The sequence below is a fragment of the Anastrepha ludens genome, chromosome 3 (assembly GCF_028408465.1).
Source record: "Anastrepha ludens isolate Willacy chromosome 3, idAnaLude1.1, whole genome shotgun sequence".
Lineage (NCBI taxonomy): Eukaryota > Metazoa > Arthropoda > Insecta > Diptera > Tephritidae > Anastrepha > Anastrepha ludens.
This window is the reverse complement of record NC_071499.1, coordinates 61,395,305-61,414,217: the sequence shown is the minus strand read 5'-3', so window position 1 is coordinate 61,414,217 and position 18,913 is coordinate 61,395,305. Positions and strand designations below refer to the sequence as shown.

The window sequence follows — 18,913 nt, the reverse complement described above, 5'->3', positions numbered from 1 at the left end:
ACTGAAGGTGAACCGTGCATTACGTATTTTTCAGCAATGCCGTAGAGCCTTTGGTAAAGCCTGTGCTCTGAAACCTGCTGTGGTCCTATGGATATACACAGCACTTATCAGATCAATCAGCACTTACGCCTCTGTGGTCTGGTGGTGACGGGGCATGGTTAAGTCCATACTTCGGGAACTATACAGGCTGCAAAGAAGTGTATGTTTATGCATCACGGGTGCCATGAGTACAACCTCTGGTGATGCCCTAAATGCTATGCTTGATTTGCTCCCCTTGGTTCTTAAGATACAACAGAAGCAATAAAAGCCATGTGTAGACTCCATAAATATGATTTCTGGCATGAAGACGGGACACACTTCGGGATACAGAGAAATCTTTAAGTTACTATCTGAACAATATCCACTGTTTTTGGCACCTAAAGACGACCTGATACCCATAGTTTCATTTGGAAGGAAATTTGATGTCAGTAATCCAGAATGCATTCAGGGAGGTTTGACAGATATTTTCTTTACCGATTGGTCCAAGAATGAAATAGGGTATCGAGCCGGATGGTATTTAAACGATAGTAATAAGTATCACTATGCTATTGGGGAAATGGCAACTGTTTTCCAAACGGAAATTTTTGCCCTCCTGAAAGTAGCCGAAACGATAATCGAGAGGAAATGGAGCGGGAAACAGATTGGAGTCTTGAGTGTCAGTCAGGCTGCACTGAAGGCCCTGGGAACGTGAAGCAAACCTCAAAGATTGTTCAAGAATATAAGAAGACGCTTAATTCTGTTGCAAGACAGAACAGGCTTGTACTTATATGGGTTCCAGCACACTCCGGTATTCAAGGAAATGAAATTGCCGATGAATTGGCAAACTGTGGATCAGCGGTTCTCCCACACTTACTTGGTGGGTGCCAGAGTGCTACTTCAACCATTTCACCTGCCTATTAGCCCTTATGGTACACCCCTGTTGGGTGTTTGGTCAAGATGAGGATCTATTAGATGAGGATCTATTTGTCTTGTAAGTCTTGATAGTTTTCCACAAATGGAGGTACCTACAATTTTAAGGCGACTTCGAACGGAAGAATGTTTTTATGAGAAGCTTTTTTCTCGCAGAAATACACTCGGAGGTTGTTCATTGGGCGACCGCTATTAACAAAAAATAAATAAGTTTATCAATTGGTGTTTCCTGTCCCAGGTTTCGAAGCTGTATACTTCCTAAAGCTAGTTCTGCTGCAGCTCAATCGGCTTTGGCGATAGTCTAATTTTTAAATTTCATTGGCTTTGCCGACATATCTACACCAATCAATGGTTTTTCTCAGAGCTGCGCATGTTACAGAGAATGTGAAGATCCGTATATCCCAATAGTTAATGACGGGACTGTCGTTCCGCTACCCAACCCATGACAAACTGAGAATAGCGATAATGCGACTAAAGAACAATAAAGTCGCGCGCGCCGACGGACTGCCGGCTGAGCTATTCAAACATGGCGGCGAGGAGCTGGTAAGGTACATGCATCAGTTTCTATGCAAAACTAATACGGCTTGCGGAGTTATTATTCAAAAACTTGAATGTGATTGAAATACTCAAAACTGCTATTGATGGTATTTGGGCATTCTGGTAGTATTAGTTATGTATTACGGTGAATGCCAAGCAACTCTTTCGTCATGCCGTAAACAAGATGTATGGAGAATTTGGAAAAATGAGGCAATGGAAAACAAGCCCTGGCATTCATATGAAAGAAACTCATAGAAAGTGAGAGTGTTTCTCATTTTAAATTATACCATTGCTATTTTTTATATTATTTTCAAAGGAAAACTTTTCATTGGGCCACCCTCTTTGCAAGACTAAATACCTTCCATTAGACTTTCCACAATTTCAGACTCACCTTCCAACTTCAGCGTTTTTATGTTAGTCTCCAACGGCTTGAGCGCTTCAATTGGCACCAGCTCAAAGTAGTTCTTCCGCAGATCGAGCACATGCAACTTCCTCAAGTAGCGAAAGGCATCATTCGACAAAACGGTCATGCGATTACCCATCAAGTAGAGCTCCACAAGCCCATGCAAGTTGCGGAAAGTTTTCTTTGAAATACGATCCAATTGATTGAAGGACAAATCGAATGTCTGCAATTGCGCCAAATCACTACTGAACTCCTCCAAATCCTTCAGCGTATTATGTGAAATATTCAAAAAGCGTAGCAATTTCAAACCCTGCAGGCGTTCCTTCGGCAGCAATTCCAACTCGTTTACGCTGAGATCCAACGTCAGCAGATTCTTAAGTGACTTAAAGGCGCCAGGTGAGATGCGCGTGATGCGATTATTGACCAAATGCAGGTGCTGGAGCGCCTGAAAAGCTTCAAAGTCCTTTGAGGTGAGTATCGATAAATTCGTTTGACAGATGTACAACTCCTTCAGATACGGATAACGTTCCTCTTTTACTGTGTAAATTTTATTTATCGGATTGCCTGTGAGGTTGAGCCAAGAAAGACGTGGAATGGAGATGTCTGATAGCGCAGAGCTGGGAAGCTGCAAAAAGCGATTGCTGGACAGGTCGACGCGTTGCAAGTTGATCGAATGTCTAAGGAAATTCGCAGGCAAGGATAGCAACAGATTCCCGCTAAGATCAATATTGTCCAGTTGCGTTAGATTCACCGCATTGAAGCCGCTCAATGAGGTGATTTTGTTTTCGTGTAAATTGAGTTGGCGCAAATTCAAAGTGCCGCTGAGCTTGAAGAAGTCAATGGAGCTTAGCTGGTTGCGCGACAAGTCTAATGTCTCTAGCGTACTCAAATTGTAGAGCGCAATGTGAGGGAACTCGGACAGCTGATTGTTGCACAACTTCAATTCTTTGAATACATTGAGGCCACTAAAGATGTTACGGTTCATCACCGTCAGCCTATTATCGGAAAGATCTAGCTTAACCAGGTTCGTATTCTTAGTGAATATTTGATCAGGTATATTTTCGAGACTACAGTTGGCCAACGTAAGCAACTGCAATGAACGCATTTTATCAAACATGTCAGCCATTATGCCGCCCACGCGGGCTTGACTGAAGTCGTTGTGTGACAGAAAGAGACTACGCAGACTGGGTACTTCCAGTTTTTGTATGTCTGCCGGGTTTACTTGATTATCCTCAAAATTAAGTTCATTCAGATTCTGCAGCGACTTGAAGGTGTGCAGCTCAATTTTTCGCAGCGATGTGTTGCGCAAATTCAGATACGTCAACGGCAGCTCATCCATAAAAATGTCCTTCGTTAGCTGCACCAATGGATTGTGCGAAAGATCGAGCACCCGCAAATTCTTCAATTTATTGAAGGAATAGCTTTCAAGTGCTTCAATACAGTTCTGCGAGAGACTGAGCTCTTCCAAACTCACCAGTGGCGCAAAATATTCACGTCGCACATGTTTCAGCCGATTACCGCTTAGATCCAAAAATTTCAAGTGCTTCAGCGTGCTGAATGTGTCCTTATCAATGTCGCGTATCTGATTGTTGCTGAGGTACAGACGTCCCAGCAGCTGCAGATCCACAAACATGGATTTGTCCACTCTGGTGAGCTGGTTGTCCCGCAGCCACATTATTTGTATACGTTCTTGTTTACGAAATGTTTTCGCGTGGATTTTGTGCAAATAATTTGCCTCGAGCTGTATGGAGAGTAGCGACGAATTTGCCTTGTCATTCGGGAAAATATCCTCCAGCACAGTCAATTGGTTGTCCTGCAAGTTAATGTGCTGCAAATTGGCAAGACTCTGAAAGGCACCCGGTTCGATGTCCTCAATGTTGTTCTTCTGCACGTGCAGTTCCTGTAACGCCGGTAGCGGCTCGAAAACTCCTTTACGTATGCGCCGTATGCGGTTGTTATGCAGCCGCACTTCACGCAAGAATTCCAGTTTACGAAACATGCCGATTTCGAGATCTTGTATTTCGTTGTTGTCCAGCGACAGAGAGGTGAGTTTCTGACACTTGTCAAAAAGCGTTACAGGCACTAATGGTATGAAATTGGAACGCAAATACAAATGATCCAGATTCACCAGCGTACTAAACACATTCGGATCGATGTGCGCTATCGCATTCGATTCCAAGTAGATGACGTCCACATTGGATGAATTTGTGAACGCATCCGCGGGCAACTCGAGTATATTGTTTTCCGAAAGGAATACTTCGCGTAACTGTGGCAAATTGGAGAACACGCCACTGATTGAGTGCACGTGATTGTGGCTCAAATCCACCGTTTGCAAGCGCTTGTTCTTATCGAAAATCTTAGCATCCAACGAAATGATGCGATTGTGCGACATATCGAGCGACATCAATTCCTTTAAGCTTTTGAACGCATCCGACTGCACGAGCGCAATTTGATTGGCATACAAAGAGAGTGTCTTCAATTGGGGAAAAGCGCTAAAGCAATCGTTTACGATTTCCGTGAATTGATTCGAGCTCAAGTCCAAGAAGACCAACGAAGGCAGACGCAGCACTGTTGCCGCTGCTGAAGCGTTGTTTGTCGCTAGCGTTATGTCACCATAAAATGTGGATATTTTGTTATTGGATAGGCGCAGTGTGCGCAAGTAATCGAGCTTTCGCAACGCCAGCAGCGGAAAAGTACGCAATGCATTCTCTGACAAATCGATCTCTTGTATGGATTCCTCGAGGCCAGCAAACGCATGCTCGGGTATCGTTTGCAACTGATTGCCTTTCATGTTCAGTTTCGATAAACGCAAGCCATAAAAGCTGTAATCTTCGATGCGTACAATTTCATTGTAGTCGAAATCGAGTGCACTCAATTTTTGCATGGTGTTGAGCGCACGCGATGGAATCTGCAAGCAAAAAAGCAAAAGCATCTTTTAGAAGTTGTAGAAATATAAAAATAAATCTAGAAATTAGAGTAAATGTATATTACGTGTCTGCTAAATATATACACGTGCCTAGTTTGAACACAGGCGTAGTGTTGCTTAGAATTCAATTACCCAATCGGAGTATTAGAGAAAGTTCCTCAGTTGCTGGAGTAACTTAAATTTTATCAAAACTTAAAAAAATACATAAATAAATAAGTGGAAATGAAATACAATTGAAGCTCTCGAAATACAATTCCCCAAAATGCAACCCCTTGGAAGAAATAGTGTATTTCTCTAAGCAACCAGCTTTTTAGTTGCCTTTCAAGAGAGCTTCAAATTTCTAATCATTTCAAAAGCAGTCATACTTTCGACTTTCACTCTCAATTTCTAAAGTGGATAATTTTCTATTTTGATAGTAGACACTTTGTCGTTCGACTCAATCATGTACTAGGTTGTTCAATAAGTTTTGCGGCTCGATAAGAAAAACACAATTTTATGGTTTTTAATTCAGTATAGTCTCCCATTAATACACTTGTTCCAACGAGATTCCAATTTTTGTATTCCATCACTGAAGCAAGAATCTGGAAGGGCTGGAAAATACTATTTCACAGCTTTTATGACCTCATCATTTGATGAAAAACACTTTCCACGCATGCATTTTGTCAGGTCTTGAAACAGATGGAAGTCGCTAGGGGCTAAATCTGGTGAATACGGGGGATGTTCCAACAATTCAAACTTTAAGTCATAGATTTTAGCCATGTCAAAATGCTCTTGAGACACGGTGCACGGTTCCGATGAAAAGTAATGTGTTTCATTTGCAAATTGGGTATTTTTTCACAAATTTTTCTCTTCAGCTGATTTGGGAGGTTATAACAATAATATTTAGAACTCATTGTTTTACCAGTTTGCAAGTAAACAAAATTCCTTTCACATCGAAAAAAAACTGATGTGAGCACCTTCTTGGCCGAATTCTGGACACAAACTTGTTTCTGACCCGAAGAACCCCTCTTTAGCCTACTGTTTTGATTTAAGATCATGGTAATAGACCCAACTTTGAACCACAGTGAAGAATTGAGGCACAAAATCCACTTTATTATTTCGAAAACGACCTAAATGTTGCTCAGAAAGACCCATTCGAATGAGTTCTTTTGTTTTCATTGTTAACGAACGTAGAATGCGGTACCCATTGTGCACACAACTTTCTGAAATCCAATATTTCTGTGCAAATGAGATGCCTGGCGCTACCTCTAAATCTCTTTCAGTCACTTGCACGATTTTCCAATACGATATCCTATATTTTTTCTACGATTTCTGGTAATGTTGCTGTTGCTGTTTTCGAACGTTCTTGACGTAGAAAAGTCCTTATACACTTTGAACATTCGTTCATAAATTACTGCGCGATACTTGATTTTTCTCATTGTAGAAAATACTGTGACACGGGGATACTAAATGGCTTGTAAACAATGAACAATGAAACTATGTATGAAAGGACAGATTGAAATGAAACTTCACATACGTTAATAAAAAGAGAGTATCGACATAACAAAACAAATTTAGACTAGCAGCAACGAGGGCTCTTATAGAACCCAACACTTTTTTTGCAAACCTTGTATTACCTGACTTTTATTGCTTCCTCTTGTATCCCCCAGAGTGATGTCCTAGGCCAGTTTCTTTTGGTCCTCTTCATTATTGATATTTCCTTCTGTTTTTCTAAGTGTAATTTTTTCTATAACAGATGACCTGAAGATTTATTGTGAAATTAAATGTTCAGAGGATTCATCCATTCCCTAGAATCAGTTGAATAGTTGCTGTGTGCGTAATCTTTTGTTCCTCAACATTAGTAAATGTCACTATACTTCTTATGCGAAAGTCTTTTGAATTTAAAGTCCTGAGTGTCTATTATGACTTCAAACTCAACTTCGCCACTCACATAAATTGTATTATTTCTAAATTGTTCTTTATTTGTCGGAATAGTTACTCGTTTTTTTATCCCTATACTCTCAAACTGTTGTACTCGTACAGGTTAAAATACGCGGTATTCGTTTGGAGATTAAAGTCTGTTCAGAGAGCTTTTGAGCGCATTGCTTTGCGCTTAAAGAAATGCGTAGGCTCCATTGCGTCCTATAGCTCTCGTTACTTAATAATAAATTTCGTGTCCTTAGAGTCTAGGCATGCTCTGTCTTTAATGTTTTTGTCTTTGATATATGTGCGCGCTCAATTGGTTGTCCGTACTTGCTCAAGAAAATTCATGATAATGTGGCTGTAGTATTGTCTGATATGTCTATTCCCCTTTGCGCTTATTCAATTTTTCCAATAAAACGCTGAAATAAATCCTTTAATATGTTTTATTCTTACGTTTGTATTCTTCCCTTATGCTGAAAGGCAAAAAGAGTTAACCTTTGAGTATTTTAGAATAGTAAAAAAAGGTTTCTGTTCAGTGTCCCATATAGCTATTTCGCTTAGTGTAGTAGTTGTATTTAGTAATATTCTTCTAGATACCTCAGTTCATATATTCGTGTGACATTTTATTTATCAGCTTGCAACATGGCCTTTCCTCCTGCTTTTAAAGTGACATCTGAACACAAAGGAGCAAAATTTGGGTGCTATAGTTGGCGCTTTAGCTTCCAAGCTAGCACAATAAATATATATTTTTCTAGTAACATTGCAATAGCATAAAAGCAAAGAGAAACAAAAAAGTGGGTCCAGTGAAGTTGTGAAAGAAAAAGCGGCACACGTCCTAACGGAGCTGATAGAAGAAGGCTTTCATAATTTTTTCGAACAATAGAAGGCTCGCATGCAGGCTCGTACGGATAGAAGATTGGTATATATAGAAGATTATTATGAGTAAATATATATGAAACCAAAACCAGATTTTTCACCCAACACCAATCTCGTTTTTAATAGCCTCACCTCGTAGACCTCAGTAAATTAATTTTAAAAATCCGTAAAACACGCTTGAATAAAGAAAAAAATATCCACCATCGACTTTTTTGTTTTTCGTCATATTCGCATAATAAAAGTTACATAACAGCAAAAAACAGGCCAACACACATACACACAAATGTGGTAAATACTCGTATTTAAATAAGAATTCGAGTGTCCGTTGCCTGGTTTGCTTATTGTTATTCTACAATTGAACACCTTTTATAGGCATTAAGTTTTATTGACTCTCCGCCACTGTTTGTTCACGTGTTGACTTTTATTCGTATGTACTCGCGCATGAGCTGAGCTGTGCTGAGCTGTGCTGTGTGTGACTTTTTCGGGTTTAATTAAAATGCCATGAAGCTGCAGTCCCACATACACACATACGAGTACATATCCACTGCAAAGTTTGTAAGTACCCAGTAGAAAAATTGCTGATATAGTATGGTGGTGTGGAAAGCGGAATCGAATGCTTCTGTGACAAAATTTACTAGTGAAGGTAGAAATTATAGTGCAATGATGCAAAGTGTGTGAGGTAAGTTAAGTTAGGTTGGATCTATCTGATCCTGTACATCGCACATAGACCAGAAATTGGTTCATAGGGATACCAAGTCTTTGTATGGAGAGTTTAAGCACATTTCATTTTGTCAGTTTAAGCCGTTTATATAATTTAAGTAGGCTAATTTTTTTAAATTTTTTTTAGGTTTTTGATCAGCCACATTTTCTAAGGGTTAAAATGATGCAGTACCTAAGCAGTTTATTCGTGGTTTGCTAAGTGCACGGCAGTGGCCGAGTAGGTGTTCCAAAGTTCCTCTCAGGTAGCAGTGGCATTCGTTTTTAGTACACAGACTTGACATTTAAATAGTAATTTTTTGTCATTCTGGCTTCATTCAGCCTCATTTAATACATAAAATATTTTCAAAAATAAATACTAGATAACTAAAAATTTTTACAACTACACTATGGTGCATATCTAGAAACATCAACCGACATAAACATATTTCTGTAGCTGAGCGACTCCAAGTCACCTAATGCAAGCCTTTTGAACATTTTCATAAATTTTTCTAAAAATATTTTTAATTGTAGGCTTGAGTATAATAAGAAGTAAAATAAAAAAAATTTGGGGGAAAAAATTAATAATTTTAAGATTTATTCAATGTTGCAAATTTTGGTGTCAAGTTTTTTAAAATGAAGCATCTTCGACTTATCTTTTTCTTAATTGGCGCGATAACGACTTACGCGATTTTGGCCGAGTTTAACAAAGCGCGCCAGCCGTTTCTTTCTCGTGCTAACCGGCGCTAATTGGACACACCAAGTGAAGCTAAGTCCTTCTCCACCTGATCTTTCCAACGCAGAGGAGGCCTTCTTCTTCCTCTGCTCCCACCAGCTGGTACTGCATCGAATAATTTCAGAGCCGGAGAGTTTGTGTCCATTCGGACGACATGACCCAGCCAACGAAGCCGCTGGATCTTTATTCGCTGCGCTATGCCTATGTCGTCGTAAAGCTCATACAGCTCATCGTTCCATCGTCTGCGATATTCGCCGTTGCCAACGTGCAAAGGTCCAAAAATCTTACGCAGAATCTTTCTCTCGAACACTCCAAGCGTCGCTTCATCGGATGTTGTCATCGTTCTCGCGTCTGCGCCATATCTTAGGACGGGCATGATGAGAGCCTCGTAGAGTGTTAGTTTTGTTCGTCGAGAGAGGACTTTACTACTCAATCGTCTACTTAGCCCAAAGTAGCACTTGTTGGCATGAGAGATTGTACGTTCAATTTCAAGGCTGACATTGTTATCGGTGTTAATGCTGGTTCCTAAATAAACAAACCTCAAAATTATAACTGTCAACAGAGACGTGGGTGCCGATACGCAAGTGCGCCGACTGTTTGTTTGAAGACAGGAGGTACTTCGTTTGTCAAAATATTTTCGACTCCTTTTAATATTTTCAAAAGTTTTGTACCTGTTTTTATGATAAAATATACTTTTTAAAGAAACACTTGTTTGGAAACATAATTGATTTTTTGTTTTTGTGGAAAAAATATATGGGAGGTTGAATTAGTTTTAAAGGTTTTTTTCGAAGATTTGGGGCTTTATTGTGAAAAAACGGTACAAAATATTTTATTTGAAGTATTGACCATCGCTAGCTACAACTTTCGCCCATCTTTCGGGCAATTTCCGGATGGCGTTTCTCCAAAATTCTGGCCGCTGCTTGGCTATCCATGACTCAACCCATATTTTGGTAGCCTCGTACGAGGAGAACCGCTGGTCCGCCAAATCGAGACTCATATGCCGGAACAAATGATAATCGGAGGGAGCTATGTCTGGACTATACGGCGGGTGGGGTAACACTTCCCAGCCAAGCGTTGCAAGGTATTTTTTGACAGGTTGAGCAACATGCGGCCGAGCGTTATCATGTTGCAAAATAACCTTGTGGTGCCTTTGTACCGTTTCCGGCCGTTTTTCTTTCAATGCCCGGCTTAAACGCATCAATTGCAGTCGGTAACGATCCCCCGTGATTGTTTCGCCCGGTTGGAGCAGCTCAAAATATACGACGCCGACCTGATCCCACCAAATGCAGAGCATGATTTTCTTGCCGTGAATATTCTGCTTGGCCGTCGACGTTGATGCGTGGCCGGGCAAACCCCATGATTTTTTGCGTTTTGGGTTATCGTAGTGGATCCATTTTTCGTCGCCAGTCACCACCCGATGCAAAAAACCCTTCCGATTTTGTCGCTCGATCAGCAATTCGCACGTAAAAAGTCGCCGTTCGACGTCGCGCAGCTTCAACTCGTACGGGACCCAATGTCCTTGCTTTTGGATCATTCCCATCGCTTTTAGACGCTTGCAAACGGTTGATTTATCAACGCCCAATGATTCAGCAAGCTCTTCTTGGGTTTGGAACGAGCCCTCGTTTACCAATTCCCCCAATTCCGCGTCCTCGAACTTTTTGGGCTGGCCAAGACGCTCCTTGTCTTCGGTGTGAAAATCACCACTTTTGAATCGTCGAAACCAGTACTCACATGTTGAAATCGACGGAGTATGGTCTGGGTAGGCCTCCTGCAGCAATTCACGGGCTTGGGCTGTATTTTTTTTCAAATTGAAACAGAAAAGCAAAGCTTCCCGCAAATTGCGTTTCGACGGCACGAAAGTTGACATACTCGGAGCACGAAAATACTGCGTTGTTTATACTTCAGCGAAATGACAGATACTGATAAACAAAGCCTAGGGATGAGGCTTTGTCATGAATATATATTCAGTATTGCCAACGCGATAAAGTGATAAATAGCGCCATCTGTGTGTCACCTTTAAAACTAATTCAACCTCCATAGGATACTTTATTTTTGAAAATTTTTTATTATTTTTGTGTTATTTTTCATTAATAGCTGAGAATATGCTCAGTAATCGAGAGAGAAATCAGGCATTCTCCATCTACTGTTGAATGCACAAACAGCGAGCCCAATGCTCTAATTGCCGCTTGGCTGTCGAAGTAGATATTTACCTCCTTTACTGTAATTACAGAAGCGAGCAGCCAATTCACAGCTTCCTTAATTGCGGCCACTTCTGCTTGAAAAACCTGTAGTGCGGAAGCTTAAATTTGAGCTTGGTGGGGAGTTCCGCGCAGAATACTTCCCCACCAACTCTTCCGTCCAGCTTCGAGCCATCCGTAAACATATTTGCCATGCCCTGTTTCCAAATTTTGCACCCCGGCCACTCTTACCTTGAAGGAATATGTATGGAAAAAGTTCCGCTCGTACCTAGCGAGGATGTGCAATAATCCAGCACCATGGGGATGAACTCAAAGTTTTTAAGAATGCTAGAGTGTACGTAGCTTAAGGCTAGGATATGGCCCGAACTCCTCCACTTGATTGAGGCATTTGCAGCAGCAGTTTTTCCTGCAATGTCAGCAGGTGAAGTGTTGGTGGTTAGGCTCAAACCAAAAGCTAATTCCAAAGCCTGCCAAGAAAAATAAGGAGGCTATAAGGCCATTATTCCCTAAGGTAATCATTCTTTGGCGAGCCGCCGTAGCCGAATGGGTTGGTGCGTGATTACCATCCGGAGTTCACAGAGAGAACGTAGATTCGAATCTCGGTGAAACACCAAAATTAAGAAAAATATTTTTCTAATAGCGGTCGCCTCTCGGCAGGCAATGGCAAACCTCCGAGGGTATTTCCGCCATGAAAAAGTTCCTCATAAAAATATCTGCCGTTCGTAATCGGCTTGAAACTGTAGGTCCCTCCATTTGTGGAACAACATCAAGACGCACACCACAAATCGGAGGAGGAGCTCGGCCAAACACCCAAAAAGGGTGTACGCGCCAATTATATATATATATTTAATATTTTTGAGCTACTGAAGTGTTGCAAAACTTATGTGTAACTAAGGCCTTATAAGCCATGCATGTATTCATTTCCTGTCGGGTATGCGCTAGTAAAGTTATGAATAACCCCAAATGTATAAATGTGCACTAAAGTCACCTGCATTTTTTTTTTTTGTTGTTTGTTTTTTTTTTGTTTTAGGGGGACTTGGGACGATATGTGGATTACCGAACGCAAATGAATTGAAGGCAAATATTTTCGGGAATCAACAAATGACCCACTGCTGCGCTTTTCCCAGGGCGAGATCTTTGTTATCGGATTGCCTGGCTGCAATTGACCAAATGAAACATACATTCATAGCGGTGAACTTTTAGGGTTTCTTTTGTACATACACACGTACATATATACATATGAATATATAAATACGATGGCGTAACTGTTGCTCACCGTCCTTGGCTATAAAAACGTAATCAAAAAACCAAATTGGTTGGAAACATTTTTATTTGCAGAAAAATTAAAAAATGGAAACGAATACGACCTCAGGAATTTTGGTGAAGTTCGAGTTTCCTTTTTAATGGAATTTTTATGAAGTTCGAGTTTCTTTTTGACGGTTTATCATTGATCAATATTGTCGATGTGGACGATCCTTTGTGCACTTAATACAGAGAACTATTTGTGATAGAGTTCAATCTTCAATATTGTAGAACAATTTAAAGACAATCAAAAAGTACGCTGAAATGGGTATTTGTATTTAGTTTCTAATGACCTAAAGAAAATTACTGCCTGATTAGTAGCACATAAAAAACGATATAAATAGGCCATATCTTTTGAAAGACACATTCACTGGAGTAAATTGACGTCAGTAAGAGCGGAGTTTAAGTACCTCTGCTTTAAAGAAAGTGTTCACGAAAGAAATATATACAGACTTAGTAAAAACATTAAGTGTATTATTGCGACAGCCCCCCCACCTACCTACCTAGTAAAAACATTGAGGGACGCTGATCCTCAAGGTCTGATACGAGGGTGATCCCAGGAGTTTAAACTGGATAGAAGATTGACTAAAGGTGAACACCGTTCCGGGCGTCCATCCACATCGCTTCCCGAAAGCTACTAAAAAAATAAATTTATAGTTTGTAATAACTGAATGAAAAGTGACAGCTGCATTTAGTATGAACTTAAAAAAGGTTTCTGCGTATTGGGTGCCAGAGTGAGCCTTGCAAAACTCAAGCTGATCCGGAGGCTTTTTGTAATCCGATTTAAAGCCACGAATTAAACCAGAATAGGTGCATCACTTCGATCCTGAGACACAACCACACTTCATGGGTTGGAGGAGACATTATTCAATCCGACCCCTTAAAAGTTTAAGTTTTCCCAGTCTGTGGAAAAGATTTTTGCGCGTACTTTTTGGGATGCCTTAATTGGGGATTGATTAATTGCAAAATGCAGCAACTACTGCTGCTAAATTAATCGAGAACAAAAAATGAATCGAACTGGAAACAAAAGTTTTATTTCACCAGCAATATGCAGCCGCACATAAAGTTAAGAGTGGCGGCCAGGCAAAAAATAGATTTCGATTTGCTCGATCAAATTTAATTTGAAGAAATATGTTTCTAGATGTGCTTTAAGCTCTCTGGGATGTATGTAAGGCTAGCAAGATCAATATTTGTAAAATCGTAAGTTGATAAGTTTGCTTAGATGCAAATTTTGGTGAAACATTTTCCTACCTTCGACTTAATTACGAATTATTTTTTCAAACTGAGCTCCTTCACCAATTTGTGGGGTATGTCTTGATATTTTTTCCATTAATAAAGCGACCTACAGTTTTATGCCACACCCAAGTGATAGACAATTTTTTATGAAGAGCTTTTTCATGGCAGAAATACATTTCGGAGATATCCTACTGCCTGCCGAAATAAAAAAAACCTTTTTTATCCCTTGATCCTTGAATGTATCAGGATCTACTAGGAAGGCACAATCACTTCCTGCTAATTTGGCTTCCTGAACACAGGGGTATAACTGGGAACGAAATAGCGGACGCATTGACGAGAGAGGCTGCGGCCAGCTCTTCTTTGCTATGGGACAACACCCCATCAAGAAGAAGTTCAAGAGTGAAGAACTAGGACTAAGGGAGGTTTGTTGGCACCAAACTATAGGACTACGCCAGGCGAAATCGTTACTGGGAGAATACAACCAAAAGGGGTTTAAAAAATGCATAACCCGCTCCAAGGATAAACTAACAATGCCAAGGGGCATTCTCACAAGCCACTGCAGACTGAGAAGTCAGCTGCATATGATCGAGATTTGGTTTCTCTTGTCGTTTCTGCGACCTATCGCGGGAGACTCCAATAAAAGTTCTCCTGGAATGTCGTGCTATAGCGCGAGGAGAAGGTTGAGACATCTTGGCCAATTGCTGCCAGAGGAAGGACACATGCGTTCAATCTAACCCATCTCTATGATGAGTTCAATAAGGGAACTGGGCTTGGGTGAGGTACGGTGATGAGTAGAGGGCACAAAAGACCCCACGGCCGAGGTGCAAACCTCTTATAGAATCTATCCATCTATTTCTTGGTGTTTCACGCTAGGATTTCGACCTCGGACACTTCCGAATGGCTATCACGCAACAACTCATTCGGCTATGGCGGCTAAACTTATTAGTTCCAGAGTTCACCTGTTCACCAGCTGTTATGATACTTAGCACTAAACACTGCTTATAAGCAAGGTGTTTATCATACAAATAATTATTAATATAAAGGGTGTTTTTTTTAGAGGTTAGGTTTTCAAGTTGGCATTACTTTTTGACAGCTGTCACTTGATTTATGCTCAGTTTGGTTTGCCATTTCATAATGAATAGACTTACACCTGAACAACGTTTGCAAATCGTGCAAATTTGGGCCCAAAACGAGATGGCCACCGATCCCGATTTTCACAAGAAAATTTTGTTCAGCGATGAAGCTCACTTTTGGTTGAATGGGTATGTCAATAAGCAAAATTGTCGCATTTGGAGTGAACATAATCCACAAGCCATTGCCGAGACGCCGTTACATCCTCAAAAAGTCACTGTTTGGTGTGCTCTATGGGCAGAGGGAATCATTGGTCCATATTTCTTTAAAAATGAAGCGGGCCATAATGTTACAGTCAATGGAGAGCGCTATAGAGCCATGATTAATGACTTTTTCGTGCCTGAATTGGACGATGTTGATGTGGACGACCTTTGGTTCCAACAAGACGGCGCTACATACCATACAGCCAACGCAACAATCGATTTATTGAAGGAAACTTTTGGTGAGCGCATTATCTCGCGCCGTGGACCTGTGGCGTACCTCCAAGATCGCGCGATATAACACCACTGGACTATTTCTTGTGGGGCTATGTGAAGTCGCTTGTCTACGCAGATAAGCCCGAGACGATTGACGTCTTGGAAGAGAATATTCGGCGCGTTATTGCTGACATACGGCCCCAATTGCTGCAAAAAGTGGTCGAAAATTGGGCCTCTCGGCTGGAATTTATTCGAGCCAGCCGCGGCGGCCACTTGCTCGAAATCATTTTTAAACATAATGGGAAACCCTTATCCTTATAATAAAGCTAAATTCTTGGCCATAACATTTAATTATATACGTTTTATTTCATCTTGAAAACCTAACCTCTAAAAAAAACACCCTTTATTAATTATAATTTTGTTTTAATTCGATACTTTCATTTGGTGTTTATGTGCATTCAACCATTATTTATTCAATAAATTTAGCCTCACTGTTGAAAAGCTTAGCTGCACTGTGGACTGCAGTTTTTTATGTACACAAAACCTTAAACTCAACACAACGCGAAGATACAAAAAAGTGAAGCAAAGTGAATCACTTAAACGGAAGGCTTAGAATTCATGTAAATAGCGTCGTACCTCAAACATATTTGACACTTGTGAACAGGACAGTCGTAGTATACAAGCAAATAAGCGCTCTATTGCTCAAGGTCAAAGTAAAGATTTCGCTCAAAATAATTTTTTTTTTTAGTAAAACAAGTTATTCAAAAACAAAATTGGTCGATTATTTTGGCACCACCTTGTATAATATATTATATATGTGTACTGTATTCCCGCGATACCAGCCAATTGCTGCCATGTGGAGCCAGGTGAGGCCATAAACTGTGCTCGTTTCGTCAGGTTTCCATTCTCGTTTTCCGAAGATGAAAAAACTTATCAAGAGTCTTCAAAACTCTTAAATATGGAAATATGGAAGGCTAAGGTATTCTGTTGCATTTTTCTGGCCTTTACGGCTTGACGTATTGACCGTTAAATTTCATCACTTTAGTGCTTGACTACTTTGCATACATCGCACCTGACATTTCGCCCTCAGTAATGCTGTAATATTTGCAAGTGTACTTTGAACTTATACGAGTATTTACCTGCTCGTGTTTACTCAATGTACTATTTATCATTTTGGTGGGCACATGTTTAAAGAGCAATAAACTAACAACCGTTATTCACTATAAAGTCACTTAAGCTGCATACGTGCGTACGCCACATGAGGTGAGGGATTTAAAAAAGCATGATTTATTGGAAGTAGGTATATTATATATGCATATGCGACAGACACACTGGTGGTCACACATTAAGCTACCATTTCACCCTTCACAACTGGGAACATTTAAAAAATATTTAAATTTTTTAAGTGTTATTGTAGAACTCTGATTGCATTTATATGTTTGCAGAAGCAATATTTTTTGTTTTTTTTTACGATAGTGAGATAATGAGCAAAGAGTCATAAGATAGGATACGATAAATGGCTGCCCACGCCCATGTGGAGGAAGAATCAAAATTCGTTCATTGTGATACCATACAGATGAAACACAAAGGGAAAGCAACCAAACAGGTGCAAATAAGGAAGAAGTTCCTTTGTATTAGAGTATGACGCGGCCTCGGCTCTAATAGGACCCCAGCCCTTCTTTGCTATGGGGCAACACTCCAAGAAGAAGTTCAAGAGTGAAGAGCTAAAACTAAGGGAGGTTTGCTGGCACCTGGTGGAAGGAGTTCCTCTGTATTAGAGCATGACGGCCAACAGCGGCTAATTACATTTGTACTAACCGTTTCGAGCTACTGATGAAGTTCACCAGATGTGGGATATTTAAACCTGCAATATTCCCAGGTGTAGCAAAAAAGTCCCAGATATTTCAACGCGCTCCATGTCTAGCGCAACACTTTAGTAGTGGCCAAAACCGACCATCGGTTGTAGTTGCCAACTAAGAAAGTAAGTTGAGTTCATCGCCTGAACGCGAGAAAAATACACCCGCTACAAGAATACAAGTTGATCTATATTTTGGGACATTTAAGCCCGCAAAAACCCGCAGGTGTTGCAAAAAAGTGATAGCCCAGATGTCTAAATCCTTATCCAACGAGAGCAGGGAAACTGAGAAGAAGGTGGGAAGATGATTTTACCTCATCCTCCAGACAGCTTCTGAAGAAAGGACTTCAAGCAATCCCAAGTCTCACCGCATGGACACCTATCGGATAATGTCCGGTAAGGATACCTATCAAATTCGATAGCTGCGGTGACCGGGAACCCAGATGCACAGACTAGATGGAGTTTTTGCTTATAGACCCAACTTCTTACCTAGCACTATTTTACAGGTACATAGCTCTATGCTTACGTTTTTAGCTCTTTACGCGATATTAAATTTCCTACTAAATTTGGTATCTAAAATAACGAAAGGATATTTGGCTTGTGCTGGTGGTGTCAGTCTAAAACTGTTAAACTTGGTACTTTAGACTTAGTAGTGCAAAGTACGGGTTCAGTTTTTCTGAGACTTATACTCGGACCCCAGCTCCTAGTCCAATCACAGTGCGAAGCTAATGCTCCCTCCATAATTTCACTAAATGTATTTGGGAACATAGCAGAAACCAAAGTCCCAACACCGTTCGCGTACGCTACTGTTCTAATTCGATTTTTTTTGGAGGTTGAGGGAATCTGGTTGACATTTAGTAGTCATAGCAGGGGAGATAGTACGCCTCCATGCGGGGTATCTCTGTTGCTGCCTCTACTAAATACAGCGAGAATTTGTCTGGTTCCTACATTGAAATAATTCATCTATTCTGACTGCTTCCGAGCCTAACTTGATAAGGGCGGCCGGTATGGAGTTAGTTTTAACCTTGTTGAACGCTCCTTTTATATCTAAAAAATGCTGTCGGAGTGTATTGCTCGGATCCAATATTGTAAGGCTTTGGTCTGGTGATAACCCGGACGGCGAGTGTGTTGCAAGCCAGAGGATAATTAGCTAAGTATACGACTTGATTTTTAAGTTATTTTATAAAAAAGTTATTTATTTAATTACAATAAATTTCTTTTGGTATAATTTCTTTGGATTTAAGAAATAATATGACGAATATTTCTAATAATAACTTCATCTGCTTTATAATTGTTTTCTTAAAATATTTGCCCCAGTATCACATGCCCGATTACTAGTTGGTGCCACTGTTTGTATAATATGCACGCCTATTCAAGCATGCAACATGAAGTGCATAGACACTCTGCCGCTACTTTACTACTTCCCGATCAACACGTCACGGATTCCTGCTGATGTAGTGAAATGGATGTTGCAGACTGCAACAGCACACCGGAAGTGCTGCACATCGCACTGAGCACAGGTATGCATGTAAAGGTGTGGTGCCAGGTTGAGAAGTGATGGTGGGTGGTGGCAATTTGCTGCGATTTAATGCAATGACATTTAAATTTATTGCCACCGATTCAAAATTTATTGTTTTGTCAGTGAAATGGTGTCAATTGAAAAAGTAATGGACCACTTCCAGAAACAAGCGCGCAGAGTTGCTACGGCCAACACAAACCGACCGACAACCAAACGCGAAGAGTGGCGGAAG

General features: G+C 40.5%; 1 protein-coding gene across 1 annotated transcript in view; it reads right to left on the bottom strand.

The window, feature by feature from the left end:
- Positions 1 to 18,913, bottom strand: part of LOC128858065 (chaoptin) — an 84,784-nt gene that overhangs the window by 9,312 nt on the left and 56,559 nt on the right. The window contains exon 3 of the mRNA XM_054093999.1: positions 1,877 to 4,796. Within this exon, the coding sequence (XP_053949974.1) occupies positions 1,877 to 4,796 (2,920 nt within the window). The remainder of the gene's footprint in view (positions 1 to 1,876; positions 4,797 to 18,913) is intronic.